The sequence below is a fragment of the Apteryx mantelli genome, chromosome 1 (assembly GCF_036417845.1).
Source record: "Apteryx mantelli isolate bAptMan1 chromosome 1, bAptMan1.hap1, whole genome shotgun sequence".
Taxonomy (NCBI): Eukaryota; Metazoa; Chordata; class Aves; order Apterygiformes; family Apterygidae; genus Apteryx; species Apteryx mantelli.
This window is the reverse complement of record NC_089978.1, coordinates 205,795,493-205,821,183: the sequence shown is the minus strand read 5'-3', so window position 1 is coordinate 205,821,183 and position 25,691 is coordinate 205,795,493. Positions and strand designations below refer to the sequence as shown.

Sequence of the window (25,691 nt, the reverse complement as noted above, 5' to 3'; positions counted from 1 at the left end):
GGTATGAATTCTGGTGGGCTAGTGGAGCTCTCCTGAGTCATGCTGCCTAATTACATCTGCAGCTGAGTGATATGCAAACCGAGGGCTCATGACTGTACACAACTATGCAAGTTCCTTGTGCACCTGAATTTCTGCTGTTTTTTTCCCCTTGAAATGACTTAGCTGTTAAGTAAAATTTGTCACTAGGGAAAAGAATATGTAGGAATATTCTTAATTCGATAATTCAGTAGTTTTCTTTCTGGCTATTACTTTTTGACTATAGGATACCTGTACAGATGTTCTGGTTTACTGGACAAAAAACTTGAAATTCTTTAGTATTATTTACTCAGTTCTCTCACCCTCCTGAGGAAATACGTGCCCGTCTGCGAGAGGGCATTCATTGCTACGTATTAGCATCTAATCAGTGTAGATGCTGTGGTTCTTCAGCTTTTCCTCTTTACAAATCCTTTGACATTTTCCCTCCTTGACGAGTAGATAAATGAAGAGATTTGAACTGTGATGTATATAATTTTGCAATGTTACATATCATTCTCAGGCATTTCTGATCGTGCTCTGGCTCAAAAAACCTTGTGTCCTGACTCCAAGACGTACCTGGGAGAACACTACAATACGCACTCTCTCTTTGGCTGGTCACAGACTGCACCAACTTTCCAGTAAGATTTCTAAGTATTTCTAAGCAGATTTCAGGTTATTGAAATACATTTAAAAGCAGCTGACATTATATGGGAAATATACAGATTCTTTCTCAATTTTATGCTAAAATCAAGGTCCACTTGTAGGGCCTAATTCTTCCACTGTGGCTTTTGTAGAACTACAGCAAGGTGTTCAGTGCCTTTAGTTGGGGCTGCTCATGTGCAGCTGTGACACAACCAGGGCTCGCGTGGCGTCACGGGAATTTTTCCATGACTTAGTTACTGTGGTCCAAGGTGAGGAGTCTATATTATTCGCGGTGAAGGATCAGAATGGCACAGCTCCCCCCGGATGCTCTGGAGCTGCCTCAGGTTGCTGGCAGCCAGAGTTTTGCGTTTTGGTCTGGGGCCCTGTTGGTCCAAGAGGGGCTGAGTGCACTTGCTGCCTGCTACTGGAAAACTGTCATTTTGCAGCTGGGAAGCCTGCAAAACTAGCCTGCTCGAACAGGCTCTGTTGCTGTGAAGCTAGAGTGACAGTGAAAAGCTAGCTATTCGATTAAATCAAATGGGTAAATCACACCTTTTCCAGCAGAGACTGAGCTAAACATGGATATGCTTAATAGCTCAATGTAAGCGCCAAAGCAGGGGTTCTTGTGCCAGCTAATTCTAGTATTTAACACTCCTTTTCACTAGCTGCAGTGTGCTAGCATCCAGAGGACATGGCCAAGCATGCCTATTTAAGGTGTTGATACTCTTGCATTTTATATGCCGAGGCGGGGGGAAGGGAAATGTTGGGTACGGACCAGCGGCAGTTTGCCAGCTCTTGTACGTCTGGCTGGAGAGCAGCCTGGCTTTCAAGAGAAGGAGCCGAAAGGTCTCTGACCTGCAAACTCTCTGGCCACCAGCCTGGCTAGGGCCTAAGCCAGGAGCCAAAGGTGCGTTTTCCAACCTCACAGCGCCAGTGTGAAAAACCTCAAGTTCACCTTTTTGCGGGCAAGGTGATGATTCCCCTTGGGGAACGGGACTGGTCCTCAGGCTACCTATTTATGGTTGTCTGGCTCTTTTCAGGTTCTTCAGCCTCCCCCAGGTCAGTGGATCTTTCTTACCCGCTCCTGGGGCAGTGACTTGCAGAGCTGCCCACAAGAGAAACTCATGTTTTGGTCAGCCAGACTGACAGAGTCCTGGAAGGCTGCAGAATGCACCTAAAAGTATAAGCAGAGGCAGGATTTGCAGCAGAGCAGGGAAATTTCTGTGGAGATTTTTTCATACATATTCATTTGGTTTGCTCAAAGACATTTCTTTTCAAGGCTGTTTGTATACCCTTTCTGCATTTGCTCTTCACAAATAATACAGTAAATGAAATTACTGGCAGGAATATTTAGTGAACCAGCATCAATTGCAGGATATTGGCTGAAAACGAATGGCAAGTTCGTAATCGCATAAAAAGCAATTCTAAGAATTATGCTAATGCATCCAGAGAATAGGAAATGTGTCATCTGACCCATGTATGCAGTCAGATGGCAAGGATTTGGATACAGTAAACTACCAACAATCAGCTTGTGCAAAGCTTAAGGCCAAGAACTATTCACATGTAATATTCTGTGAATAATTTCAATCAACAAATAGGTTTGAGAACATTCGGACCTGTTCAGCAATGATGCACAATAGACTAAAATTTATTCAGTAAATTATTTGTTACAAATTGCTTAGGCAGCTCTGGATCATAGTTTTCCAATATTGCCCTCAACAAGCACCTGCATTTGCAAATGGAGCCAAATACTTGTGCTGCCCAGCCAGAGGAGAGGAGTCCCGCAGGACACCGAGGAAAAGGTTCAGAGAACAGAGATTCCTGTCCCTACAGTGCTCCCAAATGCCATTTCTAGAAGGAACAGGGACCCTCGTGCAGTACGGGGCCAGGTGGTGCTCCTACAATACACAACCAAACAGGCCCCTGCGTATTTCGGGAATCAAACCTCTGGCCTATGTGGCCCATAAGCTTAACGTGTATCAGCTCATATGAACACTGGTGGGTTTCTTTGCTTTGGAAACAAGTGTTGAAGTGTTTCAAAGGCTTTGTGCCATTACAGAGCTAACACTAAATATTGATTATTGTGAATATGGATGAATGAGCTCTTGAACACATCTTGTTAAGGGAGAGAGACAGGAGGTGGGTGGTGAAAAATGTGATTAATATTTCAGGCTAGGACTTCCCAGAGAACCTAAGGAGTTTGGTTGCCCAGATCCTACTGAAGCAGAGTTGAATTTGAGTTCCTGATGTTTTCTGATTTGTATTCAACTCCTCACAGGCAAAGTTTCAGTTGAATCTTGTATACTTAAATAGAACACTGTAATATGTAATCTTGTATGGAGATTATCCTATGTTGAGGAACTTTGTAATAGATTTGTCAATAAGACATATTCCGTTTCTTCAATTTACTAGTGGTGTAGCATTATTTTCAAAATGCAAGGAAAAATTCATTACACCACTAAGTCTGTAAAGAAACTTCATATATCAAAAAATGACAGGAAATCAGAAGAAATACTAAAAGGATGGTGTGACATTTTGAATAATTAAATTTTTTGCATTCTGAATTGATTTGAAACCTGTTATTTACTTTTTTAACTTTTAATTCCGGGATATTAAAACTTTATTTGGCAATACATATCTCTAAAGATATCCTGTACTGACAAAAATTATATGTTGTACTTGTTTTTAGGAAACAATAGAACACTAAATTAAACATGCTAATACAGAAAGGAATAAATTAAGTGCAAATTAGTTTTTAGGAAGCCCAAAATACCTGAAACATACTGTTTTCATGGATCAGACAAATTTTAGGTTTTTACTATGGTGAGTAAGACTTTCCATTATTTGCAGTTTTGTTCTATGTTTTCACATGACTCAGGGTGGCTGTGGACCACAACAGTGATTGTTTCAAATATAACATCACCTCAAGTAAAATTGTGTCTGAAGTCTCAGGTTTATGATGTGGCCATTTTTGGTTACTGGTCCTCTCTTTAATGATCTTGTTGCTTTTTTCATTTTTTTTTCCCCCAGTGCTACGCAGAAAGCAACTGGAAAGCGAGCATTTGTCTTAAGTCGGTCTACGTTCGTTGGAAGTGGGAAACATGGGGGTCACTGGCTTGGTGACAACTTTTCACAGTGGAAAGACATGCACCTGTCAATCATTGGAATTCTGGAATTTAACCTCTTTGGGATTCCCTATGTAAGTCTGAAGTCTTTCAGGCAATTGCTGACCAATATACAGTATTGCTTCAAATTAACTCGAATGTTTTCTGAAATATGCTGCTTGAGATGGCCAGCAGTCATGGCCCTCCATAGCATAAGGAGCTGCAGATTAAAAAAAGCTAAATGCCATCAATTGTGACTAGCTAAACAGAAACAAAATAGCAGTGTTAGATTCAAATTAAATAAGTGCTTGCTACCCAAAGCAGATGTCTTTGTAATATATATTTTATCATTGAGATCCCTCTCTATATTTCTAGTTTTGCAATCTGGACTAGAGAAACAGTAAAACTGCTGAAATACAATCAGATCTTTCACAGTGATTCTAATGCTCTAGAAGTCAGTAAAACATCAGTCCCTGCAAAATTCATATCATTATATTATAGAGCATTCTTATAAAGTTGTCAGAAATAAGTATCTCTTTCCTAAAGTGATTTTATTAATAAGACTCTGCAGTTTCTCACATTTGGGTCTTAGTCACAACCACAAACACTTATCCAATGATATTTTTTCTTCAGATTGGTGCTGATATCTGTGGGTTTAACTATAACACTACCTATGAACTCTGCTTGCGCTGGATGCAACTTGGCTCTTTCTATCCATTTTCCAGAAACCACAATGCAGAGAAAAACAGTGTAAGTAAATAAAGTTACACAAAGCTGTAGCCTATGATTACAGAACTGATGATGGTGATTTGTGTTACACTCAGAAATCAGCCTGCCTTTCTCAGGTAAGCTCGAGCGGTGAAAAGGAGTGCTTTATGGGGGGCAGTGGCAGCAGGAATTACATAGTAAGGTGTTTACATAGTAACTTTCACCATCCATAATGTAAAGATTGAATAGAAACTCTGAAAAATATATAGTCTCTAACATCTGAAAACCATGTAGAAATATGTGCTGCGTATTTTGAATGACAGAAAATGGTCTGCCCAGGCTGTTGACAAGAATCATCACATCTTCTTATTCACTTGGTAACTTCAATTTTTGTTTCAGTACTTCTGTAACTTTATTATGTATTTCAAGAAAGGGGAGAGATGGCATTATACGCCATCTTTGCTATTTAAAAGCAGGTTTCAGACAAACATCCCAGTTAGAAACCTGAGACAAACCTGCAAGAATGCCAAGGACAGCTGGCAATAGCACCAGCCTTGTCAGCCAAGGAGAAGTGAAAACTGAAAAAAGGCACTGAACCCAGGAGATGGATCAAAAAAATGCAGTCTGCATTCAAATCCATGCCTTGACTTCAACATACCGTGAAGTCACTTCAAGACTCATCTCAGACAGAAAGAAATGTCCCATTGTTTCTAACAATGAACAGTTTGAAGGTCTTGCAGCCTTCGTGAGAACACTGTGTTTGTCTGCAATCATGCAGAAATGGTTCTGCTGGTTCAATAACTCCCTTTTTTTCTTTTGTAAACTCATCTGTGCAATGCTCAGTTTATTAGCTAACTTTCACTTTTCTTTGAAGTCGGGTTATCAGAGATGTTGCAACATTTACAGTCCCCCAAAAGACCTTTTTCTCTGCATGAAAGTAGGATGCAAATTCAGAAACTGGGCAAATGTATGAATAAGAAGCTATAGCGTTGGCATTAAGAGGGTCAGAATTTACCCCATAGTCTGCAATAATACCTGAGATATGCTGGTATTTTTCTCTTGGAGAAGAAAAGTCTGTGGGGTGTTAGCTGCTGTCATTGATAAATATTTTGTACTTACCTGTGTTCACTAGAATTAGAGATGCCTTATCTATGTAGGTTCACTTGGCCCTTTGGGCATGCAAATAGGACCTGACTGGGTGAGTGGATATTAATCACATATGCACAATTTAATAAGCATAACTAAGCAGGTAAAGAGCAATTGGTCTACTTGAGGGGAGCTACAATTCAGTATTGAGTGAATGACAGAAGTAATAGAAGATACATTTGGGTTATTGAACCACTTAAATCCATTTAAAACATTGTGTTCACTGAAAGAAATGAACAAGGTGTTTTGGGTGACTCCCTTAAGGAGTCTGACCATTTTTTTCTGAATTTAGGCAATATTTGTACAGTGTTAGAATTAAAGTGGTAAAAATGCAGTACGATTTTTGAAATAATACATGGATGCTTCAGAGCTCAAAACCAGCAGGAAAAGTTATCAATGACTGATTCTGATGTAAACGTAATAAGGGGGAAATTTAAACTAAATATTGAGTTTAATTAATATTAAGTTTGATGTTAAAATAAAATCTTAAATATCCACTTTGCCTAATCCACTGGGGATGTTGAATGGTTTAATTAATACTTTTCTTGTCTGAAAAGCACTAGATAATATAAAAAGCTTTGTTACTTCTGTTCCTTTTATGTTTCATTATCCTTGGAATTCCTCATACATTCTTCAACTTTAATGAGAAAACTGAGTATTATGGGAAAATTTTTTGAAGGTAGAAGGGAGCTGTGTGACTTGATAGTTGACTCACAGTCTCGAGTTGGAGAAGCTCGGGCAAGAGGAATTAAAGGACGTGTAGGGCTTTCCAGGGTCAGCCCTGCCCTGGGCTGCCTGCTCCGTGTCGTGTTGTAGGGGAGAACCAAACCTGTCCTAAAAGTAGATCAGAATGACCCAACAAGCAGAGTTAGATTTATTAAATCTAGGGCTGCAGGGCTTTGGTGTCTCCTCGCTGGCGCTTTGTGCTCAGCTATGTCCCAAAGTGCCTGGCTGTGGACGAGAAGTCGAGCTGTGCTTTCTTAATACCGACAAAACATTTTCTGCACAGCTTGCAGTGCCTTGAGTCGCTCCGATGGACTTCAGTGGGGCCATGAATTTACTGTTACTTTTAAAACAGGTTGGTCTTTATGTTCCTGACCAGAATAATTAGGCTTTGCTTTGCGGAACATCAGTCTTCCCTTTTTCCTGTGTTTCCCGTTCTCGGGCCCGGAGGACGGGCATCTCAAAGGCAAAATGATTTCTCGATACGGGGTGTCTGTTCCTGCGTGCAGGTGGGAATCCACAGCTCCCCTCGCGGTAGTGATGTTAAGGGCAGCTGTGGGTGATTAATATGCTCTGCAGCGGGGCCCGGCCTTCGTGAAGCTCAGTGGAATTTTTCAAGTTGAAAAGATCCGTACAAATATTAGTTTGGTGATAGTGGACATGGTTCTTACTAAAACTTTCAGTTTGCAAATTAGTATTTTTTCTTATGTAAACATTCACCTTTGTAGGATTATGTCAGCAAACGTCTTTCCTTAGGTCACACCCAGATTATTTGTTGAATTTGCAGTGCATATTTATAATGCTTGATACCAATTGAAGTTTTCCATGAACAGGAACAAGACCCAGCAGCGTTTGGAGCAGAGTTTGCTAAGATATCTCGAGAAACGCTTCGGATCAGATACTCACTGCTGCCATACTTGTACACCTTATTCTTTGAGTCTCATGTTCATGGAAACACAGTGGCACGATCACTGATGCATGAGTAAGTTATGAGTCTCTTTCTTTCTTGTCATATTTTACTCACAAAAGTATTTCAGACTCTGTGTAAAAACCAGTTATTATTTGATAATAGTGATAGTCATATTATGCATAGCCTATCTTAACATGAACAGTTTTACAATGAGATTTAATCAAATTATTTATATGCAATACCAAATATACTTTCAATATATGCAATGGATTTTCAATAAAATATAGCCTTTATTTGCTTCTTATGAAAAAAGAGCTAAGTAATAAGATTTCTGAAAATTTCTTCTCTTAGGCAAATAGGCAGTCCTTATTTATTTATTTTAAAATTAGGAGTCACATACCTGTATTTTCTGTATTGGAATTAAATCTATGAAATCTGTATTCTGGTCCTGAATACCAAGAAGGCCTCATACAGAGCAGGCTCCATTTTCCAATCATCCACAGCATTTGCATTTTCCAATTTAGCACTTGCATCTGCATGCTATGTATGAAACCTACATCTGTGTCCACAAATTGCATAGAGTAAACAGAGATTGAGATGTTTGAGTGTAGAAGCAGGTGCAAAGACAAAATTAATAAATACAGACTGAAGAAACCCTTGGAAAATATGATCCTCAGATTTCCAGAACAGTTCATTTTCTCTGTTTGGAAGAAGCGTGAATCAAAGTGAGGCTTAGTTTCCCTCTCAGCATCTTTTAAAAAGCGTTTTACCTGCTTTTGATAAAGCTTCTATTTCAGTATGTTTTATGCAAAGACTTGAGCAAAAAGAGTGCAAATAATACATATGAAAGGCTACTGCCCAAAGCTCTGACACAATTTAGTCTCATTGATATGGGCTACGCCCTGGACGTCTGAATGTTTAATGTTCTTTTTCCCTTTTGGATTAAGAACGTTTTGGTTAAAGGGTAAGGCATTTTTTACAAATTAAACTGAGATTAAACTAAAGTGCAGAACATTGTAATATGGAATAGATATGCATGAAATCTATTTTGCCTACTCAATGTAATAGCTAACTGATTAATTTTAAAAGCAGTAACCTTCCCCTTCATATTCAGTTACCTTATTTAACTGTGTAACATTTAGGAGAAGCTTTATAAGTGCTCATTTCTTACAAGGGGTTTTATGCTATTTCAAGTATTTATTTTAGCAGCATTTTTGCTTAATGAGATTTGTGTCAATATCTGAAATGATTGAGTTCATTTTGGCATTAATGTTAGCTAATCTCTGCTAACACAGAATGACTTCAGTGATGTCAAGGCTATGTTTCTCTCTATCCCCAGTTTTTGTAGTCTATTTAGGCACATCTACAGTAGCCAATTTCCTGATCTTCTCCACTTTGCAAAGCTTTGATTTGGATCGTAGAGCAGTCTCAGATGCACCAGCTGAACTTCTGCCAGGGGTAACTCAGGCAGAAGGTGCACTCCAGCCATTAATGGGAGTTTGGCCTGTGGGACTAGATTAGAATTATTAGGAAGTGAAATCTCTAAAATGCATGTAGTGTAGACATCAGGAGATCAGCACCAACTTTTTTATTACCCAGGTGCCATCCTAGTGGGCTACATCACTTGCTGATGTTGCCGTAGCTGGATCCTAAAATTGCTTTAAAATATTTCTTACTGTTATTGCTTAATTCTGGTTACTATTATTACATAATAAACATTTCATACTATTTCTAATTAATAGCTGTTGCCGTAGTGGGTCAGCTCAAGTAAAGAAAGTGACCTACATGCAAGTAGGAATAGAAGTGTGGGTTTGAGAGAAAGAGAGAAATGAAACAGAATTTTGGGGATATGGATGTTGGAATTTTACATCAAGTCTTTCTCTTCCTCATAAGGAATAGAAAGGAGAACTAAAAAATTGCCATAGGTTTTCAGGAAGAGCTGTCACTACTTCACAAACATCACTGTGAAAACATCTCTGTGTGGACAGGGAGTCCCCAAGCAACAGCTATTTCATGTGGTCATTTCAAATTCTTTCATTTCATTTCAAATTCTTTCATTTCATTTCAAGTATTTAGGTGATGGTTTCAAATAACAAACAATAACTGCATCCCAGCAGATTCCTAGATGTGTTTTAGGTGCCTCTTGCTGAGGCATTCACTCAGTGAGACTCTATCCAAAATGCACTTGAGGTGGCAATCCACACTGTACTTCTGGAAAGGAAAGCTCTGGTTATAGCCAAACAGAGCAAAGGTAAGGAAAGAGAGGCCCAGCATCGAAAGCATGTAGATAAAATTAAGCATCTTTTGTAGATCACAGATATGATGAGCTTAAAGGCTTATATCCTCAAAATGGGGAAGTTCATTTGTTTGCTGAATTTGTACTTGTGGCTGCTACAATTACAAGAGAAAACAGTGTTTAATTAGACAGCTAACTGCTTGTTTCCAGGTGCAAATGAGATGCTCAACTTTTCTTTTCTCATCATGTCTTGGTCAGCTTGTTCTCCCAAAATCTCCCACGAACTGGTATATTGTGACAACCTTGTAATTTTATTACAGCTAAATTAAAAATACAGCAAAGTTGTTGAGATAGCAAGAAAAATTAATATATTATATTTCAAAAGCTTTAAGACCAGGTAATTCAGCAAACAAGAAAACCCACTTTAAATATTTGCAAAAGCCTTATGCTGAAATGCAACAATAATGCCCAAAATCATGATGTCCAAAAGAGCTACTGTTCATTTTTGGGAAAAGAAACTCTGAAGAATTACTGTCTTTATCAAGGTTTCTTTGGGGCAGGGCTGGAAGCATGCCTTCAAGAACCTTTTATCCTGAGTTCCATCTATTTCCCTAAACTTGCATTATTTTAGAATTCAGAACACTGAATATGTCTTTTTCGTTTTTAATTGTCATATTTTTGTTTTTGCCTATTTGGGGTAATTTCTGTAAGCTTGGGCTTGCTCAGGCCTGGGTGCAGTGTCTGCGTGGCGCAGAGTGGGACCAGCCAGAGCACTGAGTGAGCCGCAGGGCTGCCGGGGAGGCGCTCTGCTCCAGCCAACATGCAACAGAAGCCTATCTCTAAAGAGGAGCACCTGCAAAGTATAGAGCAGCCTCATTTAAAAAACACACCGAGAATAAATCATTAAACAAATAATTTGCATCTCCTTAGAGAATAATAAGTTAATATGAAACAACCAGTGTGAATTTGTCAAAAACAAATTATGTCAAACTAGCCCAATTTCCTTCTTTGACAAGGGCATGGGGCTATTGAATGGGAAGGGGGGTGGAGGAGCAGGAGGAAAGCAGAGAGGTGTAAGATATCTTAACTTTAGGAGGGCTTGTGAAACTGCCCCACGTGATGCTAATAAGCCAGCTAGGAAATCGTGATCCAGATGAATTTCCTAGGAGCTAGGCTGACAAATGATTGAAAGCCTATTTAAATTCTCAAGGATTTTATGCCAAATGAATGGAAGTTCCTGAGTGGAGGGAGGATCCATCCTTTTTGCCTGGTGCTATTCAATATTTTCATTAAGTGACGCATGATGGAATAGAAAGCACTTCCCAAGCTGGCAGATGACCACAGGCAAAGGGGCTTGTAAGCGCTCTAGAGGACATGATCAGAATCCAAAATGATGTTAATGTGTTGAATAAAATGGACTGAAATCCATATGATGCCATTCAGGAAAGGCAGCTACAAGCACAACACTTAGGAAGATTCCTCTGTGTTTGTCCTGCGAAGGGTTTTGAACGTGAATCTGCAAATGGTGCAGGAAGCTGGAAGCTGAATCCAAGGCTCCCTGGGTTTTACAAGGGAGCATTGCATTACGCTTCTGCAGCCCTGCTCTCCTCCTGCCCCCCTAATCTGGCCCACGCGCCCAATCGCCAGCCCCAAGCCAGACTTTCCTTGCAGGGGCTCTCTGGGGAAAGGGAAGGGTATGGCGTTTAGCCTTTCAAGGTCAAGGTGAGAACAGAAACCTGTTTTTCTGTGCCATGGATGAGGTCTCCAACTGCTGGACAGCAGTAAAATTAGCGGTTGTCCCCACCATTGCTATTTTGCAAAGAAATCAGCTACAGCATTTTGTGAGGGTCCTGGTCAGCTATGGTATGGTAGTTGTCACTGTACTGAATTTCTTAATCTCTATCCAGCTTTCAACATTCCTTCAGCCAGGTGAAATATTTGGCTGTGTTGAAGGATATATTGAAGTAGCAAATTTCTGGTAGCAGTGAGTAATATCAAAATATTCTATAAATTTTATAAAAATATGAATTAATATTGCATTTCTCACTTTCAATGCTAGATTTACCTCTGATCAGAAGACTCATGAAATAGATACAGCCTTCCTTTGGGGGCCTGCTTTTATGATTGCTCCAGTTCTTCAAGAGGCAAGTACTGTAATTAAAAAATGTTATCATACTAAAATAAAAGAAATGAACTGTGCTTAGGGCATTAGATGACATTCAGGGCATGTTTGCTGATATCCACCCATTTCTTCCTGGCACTGTCAAAGCCTGCAGAATACATTTCAAAGAAAGCCTGAGCTGCACTGAAAGTACGGAGCTGCCCAGTGATTGAAGTGGGAGGATGAAAGCGAGGGCATGGCATTTCCTTGCCACTTCAAGTACTCACTGGATGTAAACAGGCTGGATGCTGCTCCTTGCGTGCTCCTATTATTGCTGACAATTCCCTCCAACAACAAACACGGCAATAATTGTTGAGCTAGGAAGAAACACGCAGGTATCAAAAACACCTGGTTCCTACATTACCACTCACCACCAGTAGCGTTTTGGAACTGCAGTGTCTCGAGGGCTATGCCAGGAGTTTCCCAGCATCACATGCAAACTCAGTCGTTAATGAAATGACAATGACTGTGTTAGTTGTTCATCTGACAGATTTTATAAACTAGCATTTTCCTGTGGCTGTTTTGGCCGTTCCCTGTGGTGCTGGGGCAGGGGGACATCTGCTAACCCGGCCCCTGGCATAGGACCCACAGGGGTTTGCTCTTGTTCCTCGACCGGAGCAGGGAGGGTTTCTCTCCTCACCTGCCCTCACTGCTGACAGGCTCCAGTCCCAACGGAGCACCAGAAAGGGTAGCTGAGCAGAACTAAATACCTGCATGTGATGTGTCCTAGTGTTGTTTGCAACCAGCATGCTGCCAGAATATCTGATATATTTTCTAGCCAGTGCTGATGATCAAAGATACAAACAGGTCACTGTTTGACACTTTCTTTTATCCAGCCCTTGTGCCTCTGTGAATTCAGAATGAAATTGTTATTCCTACATATAAAACCATACTGACTCCACCGAGGCACTTCATTCGGCAGTCCTTCATCTTCAGGCTCCCCCAGGTTTTTAAGAGCTGATGACTAGCACGGCCCTGCTAGACTAGCAGGGTCTCAAACCAACAAGGTGATTAAAGATGTGGGAGAAACCTTCCCATGAAGAGAGAGTTGAAAAGCCAGGGGCTGATTCCTGTGAAGAAGCGAATGAAAGGGAACATTATAAGGATATATAGAATGGGAGGTGGTCTGGACTCGGGGTTCCTGGTGGTTTTTGGTGGGGAGACTGTAGCACAGAAGGAAGCAGCACTGGAAGCCACACGTTGGAGGGTCCTGCAGTGGGTGGGAGGTGGCAGCTCAGGCACGTGCCAGCTCACGGGGTTGTTTGGCCATGAGCCCAGCACAAGGCAGAGGTGACGCCTTCCCCTGGCATTGCAATCACCAGCGGCTGTGGCAAACTGCATGCTGCACACCTTCGTCTGGGGTGTACAGGTAGGGATGGCTCTCCCTTTCCTCCTCGAATCCCAGGATGCGAGCGAGGGAGACATCCAGCAGAGTTAAAGTGGAGAACTGTCTTACGTGCTGGCTCATAATCTAGGTAGTTGCTCAGGTAAGACTCATTAAGTCTCAGATGGCGATTGCACACGTCTCTGCAGACCAAGAGTATCCAGAGTTGTCATAATAACACTAAAAAAAAATGCAAAAAGGGGCAGCCTGACTTTGTAGGGTTTTCTTTAAAGCTTTCAGAGTGTTTTACAGATTAAGACAAAATTTAATTGTTAAGCAGCTAGTGAGACTTAGGCAGGGCAAATGTAGGTACTGCAGAACAGTTACAGCTTTCTGGACACATCTAATGCTGCGTACTACGGAAGACAGGACAAGATGGATTTTCAATTTAGCAAATCCTGCATTTCAACTGGAGATTCACATGCATTAATAAATCAGCTATTTCTCAGTCCTTCTACTGGTTAAAATTATTTTTAAAAATCCCTAAAATGTCAAATGGTAACTTTGTCTTAGATACAGTGTATAGCCACTGATCACCAACTGTCAGATTTCTACAAATCCCCAGTCATCAGAAAGATGCATAGATTGAATGTAATTAAGTATTTCATGAACTTCATGTTCAGATATCTTTGTGAAATATGTGGCCTGTTTTGTATATGATGCAGTCTTGAAAGCTCACCTGTATGTATCTTCACAGTAATGTCATGATTTTGGATATTTCTAGGGAAATAACGGACTGGTATACTCAAACATAACATTTTAACCTGTTTGTTATTTACAAATAATCTGCAAGAAACTGCAGTTACTGTGGTCATTTAGATGTTCCTTTAATTGATTTAAAGTCATTCAGGCTTGTCAGAAATGTCTTAACACAGTTTAATATTACAAATGGGAAATCACTTTTTGCTTTAAAGGCCTGTGGGAATCTCTTTCCCTAAAAAAAGCTGTGGTTCTCTGCTGGAGATAGCAAAGTGGGAAAATGCCAGGCTCATCTCTTCTACCTCTACTTTTCAAACCCCATCTGTTCCCTGGGGATAAGCCAAAACTCTGCAAAGGAGCAGACATCTATGCTGGGAATCTAAATTAATCTGTACGTGAGAATAAGCAATTCATTGTGACAAAAAAAAAGGAAATAGAGCAACTCATTGGGACAAAAATGTAAATATATTTTGATTCAAAAATTTCCCAGGGTAATTAATTCGAAGTGCCTTTAGCGTGACTTTTTCCCTGCAACCATATGATAAACTGCATGCTGTAAAACAAAGTATAATAATTGTGCAATTAGCAACACATTATTTGTTTTGAATAACACTTTAAATTGTTGCAAAGAAGGCAAACATCTTTGTATCCTCCCCGCCAGACCTTACTCTCTGCCTGTTTCTGCAACAGGAACTGTGCGAGGGGATCTGAGATGTGGTGTCTCCTGCTGCTGTTTTAGCCCACTCTGTTGTCTGATGTAAAGTCCTGTCTTGCAAGAGGTGCTGTTATCGTCAGCGGGATTGCTCAGATGTTAGAGGAGTGCACCTAAGACAGTTACATTTGCAAGACTCAGAGCTATGTACTAGACTGAAAAAGTCTTCTAACATTGACTCATTTGACTGCATGGAACTGCAGTTAAAAAATAACCCACAAATATAATATGGTCATCTGTTTAGCATTACAGATTAGCCAGCACTAGTCTATTGCCATGATAATAACTCAGCCTTAATATCCAAGATTTGATGTTGTTAGAATATTGAACATACATCTATCCATGCACAAATATAATAAAGCTAATGTAATATCAGAAATGTAAAAAGAAAGCAGACTTTAATCATTTTATAACAATTACAGGGAGCAAGATCTGTGGATGTGTATTTCCCTGAAGCACCATGGTTTGACTACTACACAGTATGTATTATAAAAATTCACAGTTTCTTACATTTTTACATAATATTAAATGTGACAATTCCAACAAAATAACTTTGAGCAGTGTTCAGCATTATTTTCACTTCAGCATCTGTATTTAAGAAATCTAGAGCAAAAAAGTGTACACCAGGCTAGCTGAGAGAGTAAATTACCCAGCTTTCAGTAGCATTTTATTTTCTATTTTTGGCATGTAAACCTCTAAGACAGAGTGTGCTGAATTTTCAGGAGCAGCCTAGTAAATCATGAAATGGACAAGCTTGCTTTCTTTTTTTCACCCTTCTTGCATGCTTAAATTACCATACCGATACACTGCCCTGCACACAAACCAAGACAGAAGCCTGATATGTACTCCTGATCAGGTACTGCAAACAATTTTGTGCATGCGGTTTTGCGTATGCATCGTTTGTGACAGAGCAACTATGGAAGGCAATTTTACAGAGCCGGATGAGACTTCTCCCAAGGAAAGGCTCCAAGAGATGCAGAACAGTCTGCTTTGCGTAAAAAGCCAGCCTCTTCTAGACTCAGGGACTACAAATTCTGACCTTTCAAATGCCGTCCCGAGCACTAGGTTTCTAAGGGTGCTCAGTTTTGACCTGATTATGCTCAGCTGAAATCTGTAGGGTAAAAGCAATGTTGGCTTCAGCAGAAGTAGTTGGGCTGATCCTGAGAGCTTTTGGAAATCTGAATGCAGGAGCATCACGCTGGGGCGGCGCTGGCTGAGGGACGGCAAGGACAGAAATAGTAGCAGCACAAATTCTGCCTCTAAGCTTTCAAGAGTTGCTTGGGCATTTCTCACAGGGAGAATTTCAACAGTTGTCTGGTGTTCTCCGATGGGGGTTCAAGCGACCCTTTCCCTTTCCTCTTTTTGCAAGGCCGTGGTCCTGCAGGTTTCAGCATCTCCTTCCCCTCCCCCTGCTGCGTTTGCCCCTCAGCTGCCCACGCTGCTGGGCCGGGCGTGAACGAGGGCAGCCCCATGTCCCTTTCCGACCTGGCTTTAGTGGAGCCGTGCTAGAGGAAGGTGCAGCAGGGAATGCCATGTCCTGCTTACAGAGCTTGCCCCCAGCGTAAGCAAAGTGCAGCTTCCAGCATTTGGCACATGCTTAGCATATACATGGTGCTTATTTAAAAGCAAGGGCACATATTTACCAAAATTTATGATCACTGTTTACAAAGGGCAAGAACAAAGCCTTTCTGATACCTACAAAGTAGGTAAAGTCTTACTTCCACCTGATTTTGAGGGGTTAAGCCACATACGAATGATGCATAGAATTTATGCCAGTTCTCTACCTAGATAAGATTTTCACTCACTGGATGTGGTAATAAATTTTAAAAGGGGAAGAGCTGTCCTTAAAAGAAAAGAAAATCTACAGTTTTCATTCCCAAATGATTCTGAATCACTCACCTTAAACTGAAATGTGACAGTTTCCATATGCGTTAAAGGGGAAGCAAAAGTTTCTCTTGTTTTTTGCTTAGTGTCTTGATAATTTTTTTTCACAGCATACTGAATAATGATACCATTTTCAAGATGATTTGCTGTCTTTCATTCATGATGGTTCTGTCTTCATGCATATGCATAACTGCAGGGGCTAGATTCTCTTGCATGTTAAAAAAGGAACTGGAATAACACCCCTGAAATCCACTTTTTTGTTTGGATTTTCACTGGTGTAACTGAGATGACCCCTTGGTCTCTTTTTCAGTGATTCATGGTGACAATCTGTAATGCCTGGATTTGCATTTTTTTTAATCTGTATTAATTTTTGTGGTAGGGTAATAAAGTGCCGGCTTCCTGGCTCAAGAACTATGCCACTGTTGATGCCCCATTGAGCAAGATCCCTCTGTTCCTGCGCGGAGGCTACATTCTGCCAAAACAGGCACCAGCCACAACGACAACTAAGAGGTAATTTAATTATCCATGACTGTCACCATACAACAGCGGTGTGGGTCAGACCCATGGGCAGTCAGCCAAAAGGCAATCAAAAGAAAGTGCAAAAGAGAGGCTATCTGCAGCTCACAGCTGCCATCCCAGGAGATAAGCACAATATTTTTATCCCCCTACCTGCGCTGTTGCTTTACGAGAACTCACCCCAGAGATGACCCAAGTCACCATTGCACAGCTGAAACCAGCTCCAGACTCTGTAGCTGTAGACAGAAAAGGCTTATGCACCTATTACTGCCCCACTGACCAGCTGGCAGTCGTGTGCAGTAAACATACACCAGGGGAAAAGGCAAGCCTCTCTTTCCGTTGGATGAATTTATCAAGTGCTGTGGGGACGGTGGAAAAGGTCAAATTCCTCTTGAGGAAAATTATTTCTGCACACAAATGGGTAATATGCTGGCCTCAAGTTTGAAGCATGCTCAGAAGGTAAGGTGAGGAGCAGGGGAGCAAGGGAACAGCACCAGGCAGCAACCAAAGCGAACCACAGCAAAGCAGGCTCAGCAGCCAGCCGTCTCCCAGGCCGCCTGGTAATTCACAGGTAGGGTCTCCAAAGAAGGGGAAACTTGTCCCCACAGACACTTGAGAGAGAGAAATTTTGCACGTAAGTGGACTGAGGCAAGGTAAAGTTTTCCTAATAAACTCAAAAGTGATTTTGGTGAGCATGATTTTCATTCTTCTGTCCTTTTTTGTGACCTTAAGCCTGTTTTGCCAACAGCCGTCTGAACCCGTTTGGGCTCATTATTGCCCTGGATGATCAAGGAGAAGCTTCTGGGTCACTCTTCTGGGATGATGGTGATTCGATTGGTAAGTTTGGTCCCCCCCCTGTAAAGCAGGGTAAGGACAGGAGTCTCCTCAGACCACCCTTGCAGCAGTGTAATGGCATTGGCTCCTGCTAGAATTACCTGGAGAACTGACCTTAAGCTGAGTGTTACACAGATGAGCACAGTGCTCTTGAAGTCACTGTTTCAGTATGAGAAAGGTGCGACATTGGGAACAGCTGGTCAGCCAGAAAGGGAAGTAATTGGTTTTGAATTTCCCTGAGATCATCCTAAGAATAAAGGAACTTATTATATAACCCACAAGTCATGTTAGTTTGATGTTAGCCGCTCGCTACAACTGATGTGAACTGCTGCTGGGTTTCGCTGCCTGTTTTTATATCAATCCACCTTGTTCTGTGTTTTGACAGATTCTATTGAAAAGGAAATCTACTTCTTGGCTAAATATACGTTCAGCAAAGTAAGTAGCAACATACAAGGCACATACATCCAGGTAGCTGTATTTTAGTATAGCTATTGTAAGGTGCTGATGTCTAACTTTTTATCTGAAAAGATTTTTTCTTATAGCACAGCAGTCAGCCTTTAAAACTGGTACGCTACCTAATGTTTTCATCTACAGACAGCTACAAAATAATCAAACTATGATGCTGCATTTTTGTATTTGCTTCATTGGATATCACAGTGATACCTCATTAATGGACCTGGTTTGAAGTGGCTGAAAAATCCACTGCCTGAGTTCTGAGGGGTTTTATTTTCCTGAGTCCCAGCTTCTGGGGATGAGGGACTTCTTTCTTGTCTTCCTCCTGTGAACACTTTTAGCCTGATGAGTGGGAGAGGACTGCATTCCTGTCTTCAGGATATCCCAGCAACTTTCTAACTTTGGTCCCATGAAGCTTGCAGTTAGTAGTCCCGAGAATTACCTACTCTCATTTCTTTAGCTTGCACTGGCTTGCCCTGCAACGCAGAGGTTGCTCCCACGGCTCGTATCCCAGGGAGTGATTCAGCAAGCTGCTGCAGCCGCCTACAGTGCTCGTCAAGTGCCACACGCAGCACAGAAATAAATTAGCCTAGACAGTGCACTAATGCCTTTCACCCAGGGCTCACTTCTGTACAGACATGTCCTGAGAAAGCTGAATACACATAGGCTTCAACTGAGAAAAATACTAAAAAATACATTTAATATAAGCTTACACAGTATATGATATTAAGTTGAGGGAATTAGTGGAAAAATACCTAATCTACTGCAGCAATCTATACAGGTCATATTTCACCTACAATTCCAGTGTCTGGTGGAAAATATTTGGGATATAATACATATAATGTGGCATGGTTTTCATGCTATGTATTCCTAAAAGCCCCAAAGTAGTCTATAGAAAATCTTCTGAATAAAATCATGTTAATCCCTATTGCGATATTGCCCTTAGAATGTATGTGCGCTGGGAGTGACAGCAAGTCATAATAAGCTGATGGGTTGTATTATGTAGTTTTGTATATTGGTGGTATATTTTCCTGGAGGTAATACTGCATGTCTAGACTTTAAATTTCATTTTAATTTTTTTTCTTCTTGATTTACTGAGAAAAAACTTTCTTCCAAAAAAAAAAGATACTTCAGTTGCAAAAAGGAAGAAAAATCACTTCAGCTTTCTGTAGTCTGTGTATAGTAGTATATTGCAGGCAGACTACAGAAAAACAATATCCAGTTTTATATTAAATTCTGATCTGTACAAATTAGATTGCCGATTCACTGGCACTTCTATTTCTCATTGCTCATATTTGATTTCTGCCTAGAAATCCATGACTGAAGTCCTTATCTGCATTTCAATAACCTCTAATGTCATTTTTTTTATTATGTGTTTATAAAGAAAAAAATCTCAAATAACAAACTGTAGAGGTATGAGAAATGTATGAGAGTTTTGTGTATGTTGCACATTTCTATATTCTTAAAAATTAGGGATGAATAATTTAATTGCACCAAATTTTAGGAGAATACACAAGTTTTTGTCCCTAAGAGATTCACTGATAGCTATAAGGTCTGACACCGCAGCATTTACTCAGAACCCAGTATAGAGTTTTGCATGGGTGACAACTACAGGGTTAGACCCTCTCATTTACATTTTAATTTAAAAAACAAGAAGCACTGAGAAGAATTCAAGACTAGTGTAGGCACTTAAGTCTTAGAGAACAATTCAGACTGCCTACTCTCAGGCACTGTCTCACTGCAGTAGGTATTTTTACCTCATTTTGACGCTTTCATTTCAGCACACAAAACTGCTAAGAGATCTAAGCCAGGTACCCATACATTAAGTCTCCCTGGTCTAGAAAAATATGTGAGTCTGATGTAAAAGATCAGCTATACTTCAGGAATGATCAGGGAGACTCCCAACTTCTGCCTCCACCCCCAGCAGCAGCAGCCGAGCTAGATGCGCTCGGACCATGCCTAGTGCATTCCGACTACACTGAAGGAGTGGTGACGGGAAGGCGTGCTTTTTGCCCGAATGGGTTACCAAGTAGCACACTTGCCCAAGGAAATGGGGGCTTCTGAAGCAATATGCTAACCACCAGCTCAACTGAGCGGCCTAAGAGCAAGTCTCTCCTCTTAAAACTGATCCAATTTTCAGAGAAAAAACAATCAAAAAAAGGTTAAGTTCATAGGACCAGAGCAAGAGGCTAAGAAAGAAAACTCATGACTTTGCAGCTCAGAAATGCAGGAGGAAGTCCTGGGGATGCTTGAAGTAAGCAGTCTAAGTACAGTCTTAGTTTACAAATACTGTAATCTAGTTTCTGCTCCCCTTCCTACCATGCACTATTGAAATAACATAAGCTAATTTATGCAAAAGGTTCCTTCGTGGGTTTCTCCTTGGCATATTTTTAAAAAGTTGTGATTGAATAGCAATTCATCATTTTCTGAGCAGTGTAATTCATCTTTCTTTCCTTAATAACTTTGATCACATAACAAATGCAGTGATTCCTCTTCATTGGTTGTAGAGAATTACTGTCTCTGGCGACACAAATGAATTTGTTTAATGACTTTGTGTGTCCCCTTGGTGCATCCCTAAATACATGATATACAGTAAATGAGAGGTGTAACAAAGGCCTGTGAACGTACTGTGTTCCTTCAGGGTCTTTAACACTGAGATATTTATAACAGATTTCTACCAGGAGCTGTGGAGATGCAGTACTTAAAATAGGGGAAATATCTAGCAACTTATGTTTGTGGAAGACATATTAGTGTTTTAAAGCCATTAGTTGCAGATGTTAATTAAATCTGCCTTAGGGTAACTAACTGAATCTCTGTATGTGGATTTTGGCATTGCAGATGCCACTGTACCTTATAAAAGGCTATGAGAAACAAATTTGCATTGATTAGAAGTAGAAAAACATGTCCAAGCAGATTCCAAATAAATATTGTATGTGCTATTGCGTTTCCTACTTTGCTGGATTATAACAATGTACAAAGTCTTTCTTATGTGAAAATTAACGTGTCAGCTATTCTTTTCCCTTTATTTTCTTAGGCTTTAATTAGCAGACATTCTAAATATTGGTTAACAAAAATGAGACCACAACAGTAATAGTATGCAGTAAGCCACCTCCAAAGAGTTACTGTGATCCTAAAATTTTCTTTGTGACTTTTTATCCAGGGACACCTGAAGACAGAAATAGTTAAAAATGGCTACCGAGGGGCTGACTCTCTGAAATACAACACAATTACAATCCTTGGTCTGAGACTGAGACCTCATGCCGTTGCTCTGAACGGAAGGACCGTCCGTGGAGATGCTTTCTCTTATCAGACAAACGGGGTAAGAGCTGCACTGAGGCATTAGGAGAAATCTTAGGGGAGCGAGGATAGTCAATGAGCAGCAATAGCAGTTTCTCATCCACATCCTTTACATTTCCAAGTATAATCAGCATCAATTCTTTGTACAACAGAGTCTGAGTTTTAGGGGAAAATATTGCAACAGCAAGAGCTACAGGATTCGTGTTACAGGAAAGTTTAATCTTTGCAATAACGTATATGCACTCTCTTTCTCTCATTTGGTGTCAGCCACTCATACAAGTTTTTAAACTAAAAAAATAATGAAAAGAAAATATATCTCCACAAACTGTGATAAATATTAGCTGTTTATGGACATTATTATCACTCTGATAAAATGAGAAAACCTGTCAAAGTTATTTAGCAGCTACAGAGAACAATTGATAAGATACTTTGTTACAATTGAATATACTTAGTGTGCAAGAATGGATCCAGGGAAGCTGTTTTTAGTGAGTGCTTCCATATCTTCAGGGGAAAGGAAGATGATTCTTTGCTGTATGCTTGTGTTTCTTAAGGAAACTATTATACCAAAGATACAAGAGTTACAGTTTCAGTGTCTTAAAGTGGGAAGCCATCTGTGCAACCTGAATGTCCCAGAGAAGCAACTAGGGAAGCAAACAAACAGAAGAGAGATTCTCCCTCAGACTGAGAAATGACCATAAAAACTAGGGCTAGTGGGTAGTGTTCAGGTGTGCATGCGGGTGGCCAGCCCTGGCCTGAGGTCAAACCATCGGGATAACAACATGAGAAACAGCAGAACACTGCAGGCAATGGAGGGGAAAAGTGGCCAACCTCAACCCAAGGCTTAATTGTAGAAACAAGAGGAGAAACTACTGGGCATTACAGACAGTGAGAGGGGAGTGCTGGCAATGACCCTAGGCGGAAAGTCCTCAAAAGATAGTGAGAGAGGCTTACCAGGGTTGCTAACGAAGCAAGTTACCAAAATTACCAGTTAAGTGTGCAAACTTCTGGGGAATGGCCTATGGGGAAAAAGTAATTGGAAGCAGGTCGTTCATTTAGGAGAGGGAAAAGGGGAATATGTGGTAAAGGTAGAGGAAACCATGTGTTGGGGGCTCTTGGGGGGTATCTGCCCAGCTGCCTTGCACTTGATCAGCACAGCCTGATGCTGGACACTATGTTCGCTCTGTTCAGACCAAAGTGCATGGCTCCCTCCTCTTGTCCCTTATCTACTACGAGCCACCAAGCTGAAGTGTGTCTTGCACCACCTGTGTGTATGTGGCACTCAAATCTTAGCACTGGTCTACATCTAGTGAACTCCCAATATTAACACTAATAAGAAAAAAGATGCCAATAATTTGTGTTTGAATCAAAGATAGATAGCTGAGGCAACAAGCAATGGACGTCATGTCTTATGCTAGTCTACTTACTTGGCTTAATGATTTAAGTTTATTGGTAAGCAAAGTGCAACCCCATTACCGCATTTGGTTCTAACATGCATTTTATTGAAGAAATCTGTAAAAGAAGCAAATTGCTGAGAATAAATTTCTGCCTTGGAGAATCATAAAAAACTCACTTTCAGAGACGATGTCATAAATAAGTGTAATCAGTATTGCCTCAAGGGAAGAAACTGTTTAACAGCCAAACTGCCTCTAAGCAAGCTGAAAGCAACATAAATATGTGGCAGGGTAAAGAAAACATCCATTGAGATGTGCTTGAAGGCACCAGTTACAGAAATCCAGAGGATGACTGCATACTAACAGAGAATAATATAAAAAGATGATTAAGAAAGAGTAAAAAGCTTGTCACAAAAGCATCATTTCAAATTTGATATAAGAACAAAAGATAATCTCAGGGATTTAAGAACTAATTCAGATAACAGGGAAAAACCACCAAGCTGCTGTAGTAGGAAAGGCCCAAAACCACACAAAAATTACATTATTTAAATCAGACAGTAACCCAAACCAGCTAAATATATTCCTCTCACAATTCTAAGAGATCCAATCAAACCTCTCCCACCATCTCTATGCAGATGTTGTAATGCCATTACCTATAATCCTCTCATGTTACACTCTCCATTAAGAAAATATTAGCAGCTGGGATTTAGATCTTGAAAACTTACAACCCATGTAATTAAGAAAATAACAAAATCTAAAGGGCAGATTTGCCACTTTCTTACAGGCTTAATGAGATTACATATTGTATAATAGTTTAACAAGCAAAAAGACAGTATTGTTTGAAAGGACATAGCAGAAAGTAACTTCTACTACGTAGCCCTTACTTTACAGAAAGCAAATTTTCCTAAAAGCAGTGCTTGGGTGCATAATTGAGCCATAGTTATTTGTATAGAAATAGAAGCAGTTTGCTTCATAATAAGCCCTGCCTTTCTCTCTGATTCATGTAGCGCTACCCTATCCTGACATCTGTGGTATCACAGACTCTTCCTGTTATTAGGCCTGCTTGTCTTTTTTTCCACAGCAATATTGTACCCTAAGAGCTACAGACACTATTGCAACTGCAGGGATGTTGATGGAGCACTTCTGTCGATGAGGCTTGTACTGAAATCAAAATGACCTGGCCATAGAGAGATTCTGCTTTTTCTTCCACATATATCGGCTGCTGGCGAGGGCAGCAAAGTTCCCCATCGGTGCCGGGGAGCAGCAGTGCAGCCTGGAGCAGCCTTCCTGGCTGCCCCGGGGCTTCTCGCCTCCCGCCTGGATGGCACTGCAGCAACGTGCCACCGGTTGGCTCGCCTAGTGCTCAGGGATCTCGTGCAATTGCTTGAGGCAGCATCTGTGAATTTTTATTTTTGTCTGGATCTGGCCCCATGCTTGAGAAAAAGGCGAATCAGATGCACTGGAATCATTCAAGAAGTAGAGTTCCTCCTTGTCAAGCAGCGGTAGAGAGCCACTACTGAGGTTTCTGAGGAAAGAGGAAAATATTGCATGCATTGAAAATGTGATCTAAGCACAGGCTGTTAGAGAGATAGTAACATGAATTTGTGGGAGGGCACAGAAATAGCTAAGAGCTGTGAACTACCATGCATTTTAAGGGACTATTAATTCTGAAACATAAAGATAAAACTGGTGAAGTACTGGAAATGGAAATTATTTAGATAGCATGAAATACATCAGATTTAACACTGAACAGAGATACAGCAGGACAAGTATTGTATATATAATTTCATACTTAATTCATGTTATAAATTAATTTTAAACTGAATTTCTAAAAGGGATGCTGAACTGGATACTGTGGTAGAAATTAGATACATACTGCCATCAAGTCTGTGCCTTGCTTATGGGATGAGATTAAGGGAATTATGAAAGATTAAACTCAACTTTTCCTTTCTGTTGTCAGTTTTGAACTGGTCTTCACTAATTTAAATTAAAATTGTTCATTAATTTTGTATTTTTCTTTTTTTTTCCCCACAGAAACTCACTTTATGGCTTTCTGCAGCACTTACTCAGGAGCTCAACATTGCAATTTACTAGAATGTTTAGAAAACTCTGACATAATTTAGCATCCTTGGCCCTCAGATATTGATCTCACTGATGTAAAAAAGCATCTAGTCATTAAAATGTTGCTTATGTGCCTGATGACTGCTCCTCTTCTATGTTGTATTTGTAATTCACTATTCTTCAAATAAAATTTTCATTAACAGTTAATGTGTATTACCATAAATTACTGTGTGTTCAAAATAGCACAGAAGAAAATGTCCTGAAAGTTAGAGTCTTATCTCTCACTTCAGATGGAGGTAATGTTTGGAACTGTTATACTTTTTAAAATGTAAACAATAATTTGGGTTATCAGGAATTTAATGAATTAACCACTGGATAGGATAGGACCTGTTTGGAGTTCAAAGAACATTGCAGTTTTCACTGGCAGACAGGCAGAAGGCTGTTTACAGATTTTGCTGCATGTAAATAATTATTTTATTATTTTAGAATGGATTTTGAAGATATGGAATCATATTCTGGCCAGCTGACTCCTGTATTTTGCAAAGCTATGCTGGCAAGAAAAAACCCAAAACAAATAGGTGGAAAGCCAGCTTAATCAGCAATTCCCATACCCTTATCCGAGCGAAGGTGGTGAAAGGGGGAGGTGTGTGTTTGTCAAGAATATGCAAGGGAAACATGGCCGGTCAAAGGTAGCAAAGGTATCTAGCTAAGGAGAGCTCGAGCCACTTTGTACTTCAGCTGCTTCTGGTTGCAGAATGATCTCCTGAGACCATGGGGAGCTCCAGCTCATGGCTCATGGCTCTGAGGAGCCACTG

The 25,691-nt window shown here is 40.4% G+C and overlaps 1 protein-coding gene across 1 annotated transcript in view; it reads left to right on the top strand.

The window, feature by feature from the left end:
* The window catches only part of LOC106487728 (sucrase-isomaltase, intestinal-like), a 65,484-nt gene extending 40,440 nt beyond the window's left edge, over positions 1 to 25,044 (top strand). Inside the window, exons 13-23 of the mRNA XM_013946523.2 lie at positions 536 to 653; positions 3,688 to 3,856; positions 4,395 to 4,511; positions 7,172 to 7,320; positions 11,544 to 11,628; positions 14,863 to 14,919; positions 16,704 to 16,834; positions 17,589 to 17,677; positions 18,060 to 18,109; positions 21,288 to 21,446; positions 24,850 to 25,044. Of these exons, the coding sequence (XP_013801977.1) occupies positions 536 to 653; positions 3,688 to 3,856; positions 4,395 to 4,511; positions 7,172 to 7,320; positions 11,544 to 11,628; positions 14,863 to 14,919; positions 16,704 to 16,834; positions 17,589 to 17,677; positions 18,060 to 18,109; positions 21,288 to 21,446; positions 24,850 to 24,909 (1,184 nt within the window). The 3' untranslated portion in view covers positions 24,910 to 25,044. The remainder of the gene's footprint in view (positions 1 to 535; positions 654 to 3,687; positions 3,857 to 4,394; positions 4,512 to 7,171; positions 7,321 to 11,543; positions 11,629 to 14,862; positions 14,920 to 16,703; positions 16,835 to 17,588; positions 17,678 to 18,059; positions 18,110 to 21,287; positions 21,447 to 24,849) is intronic.
* The last annotated feature ends 647 nt before the right edge of the window (positions 25,045 to 25,691 follow it).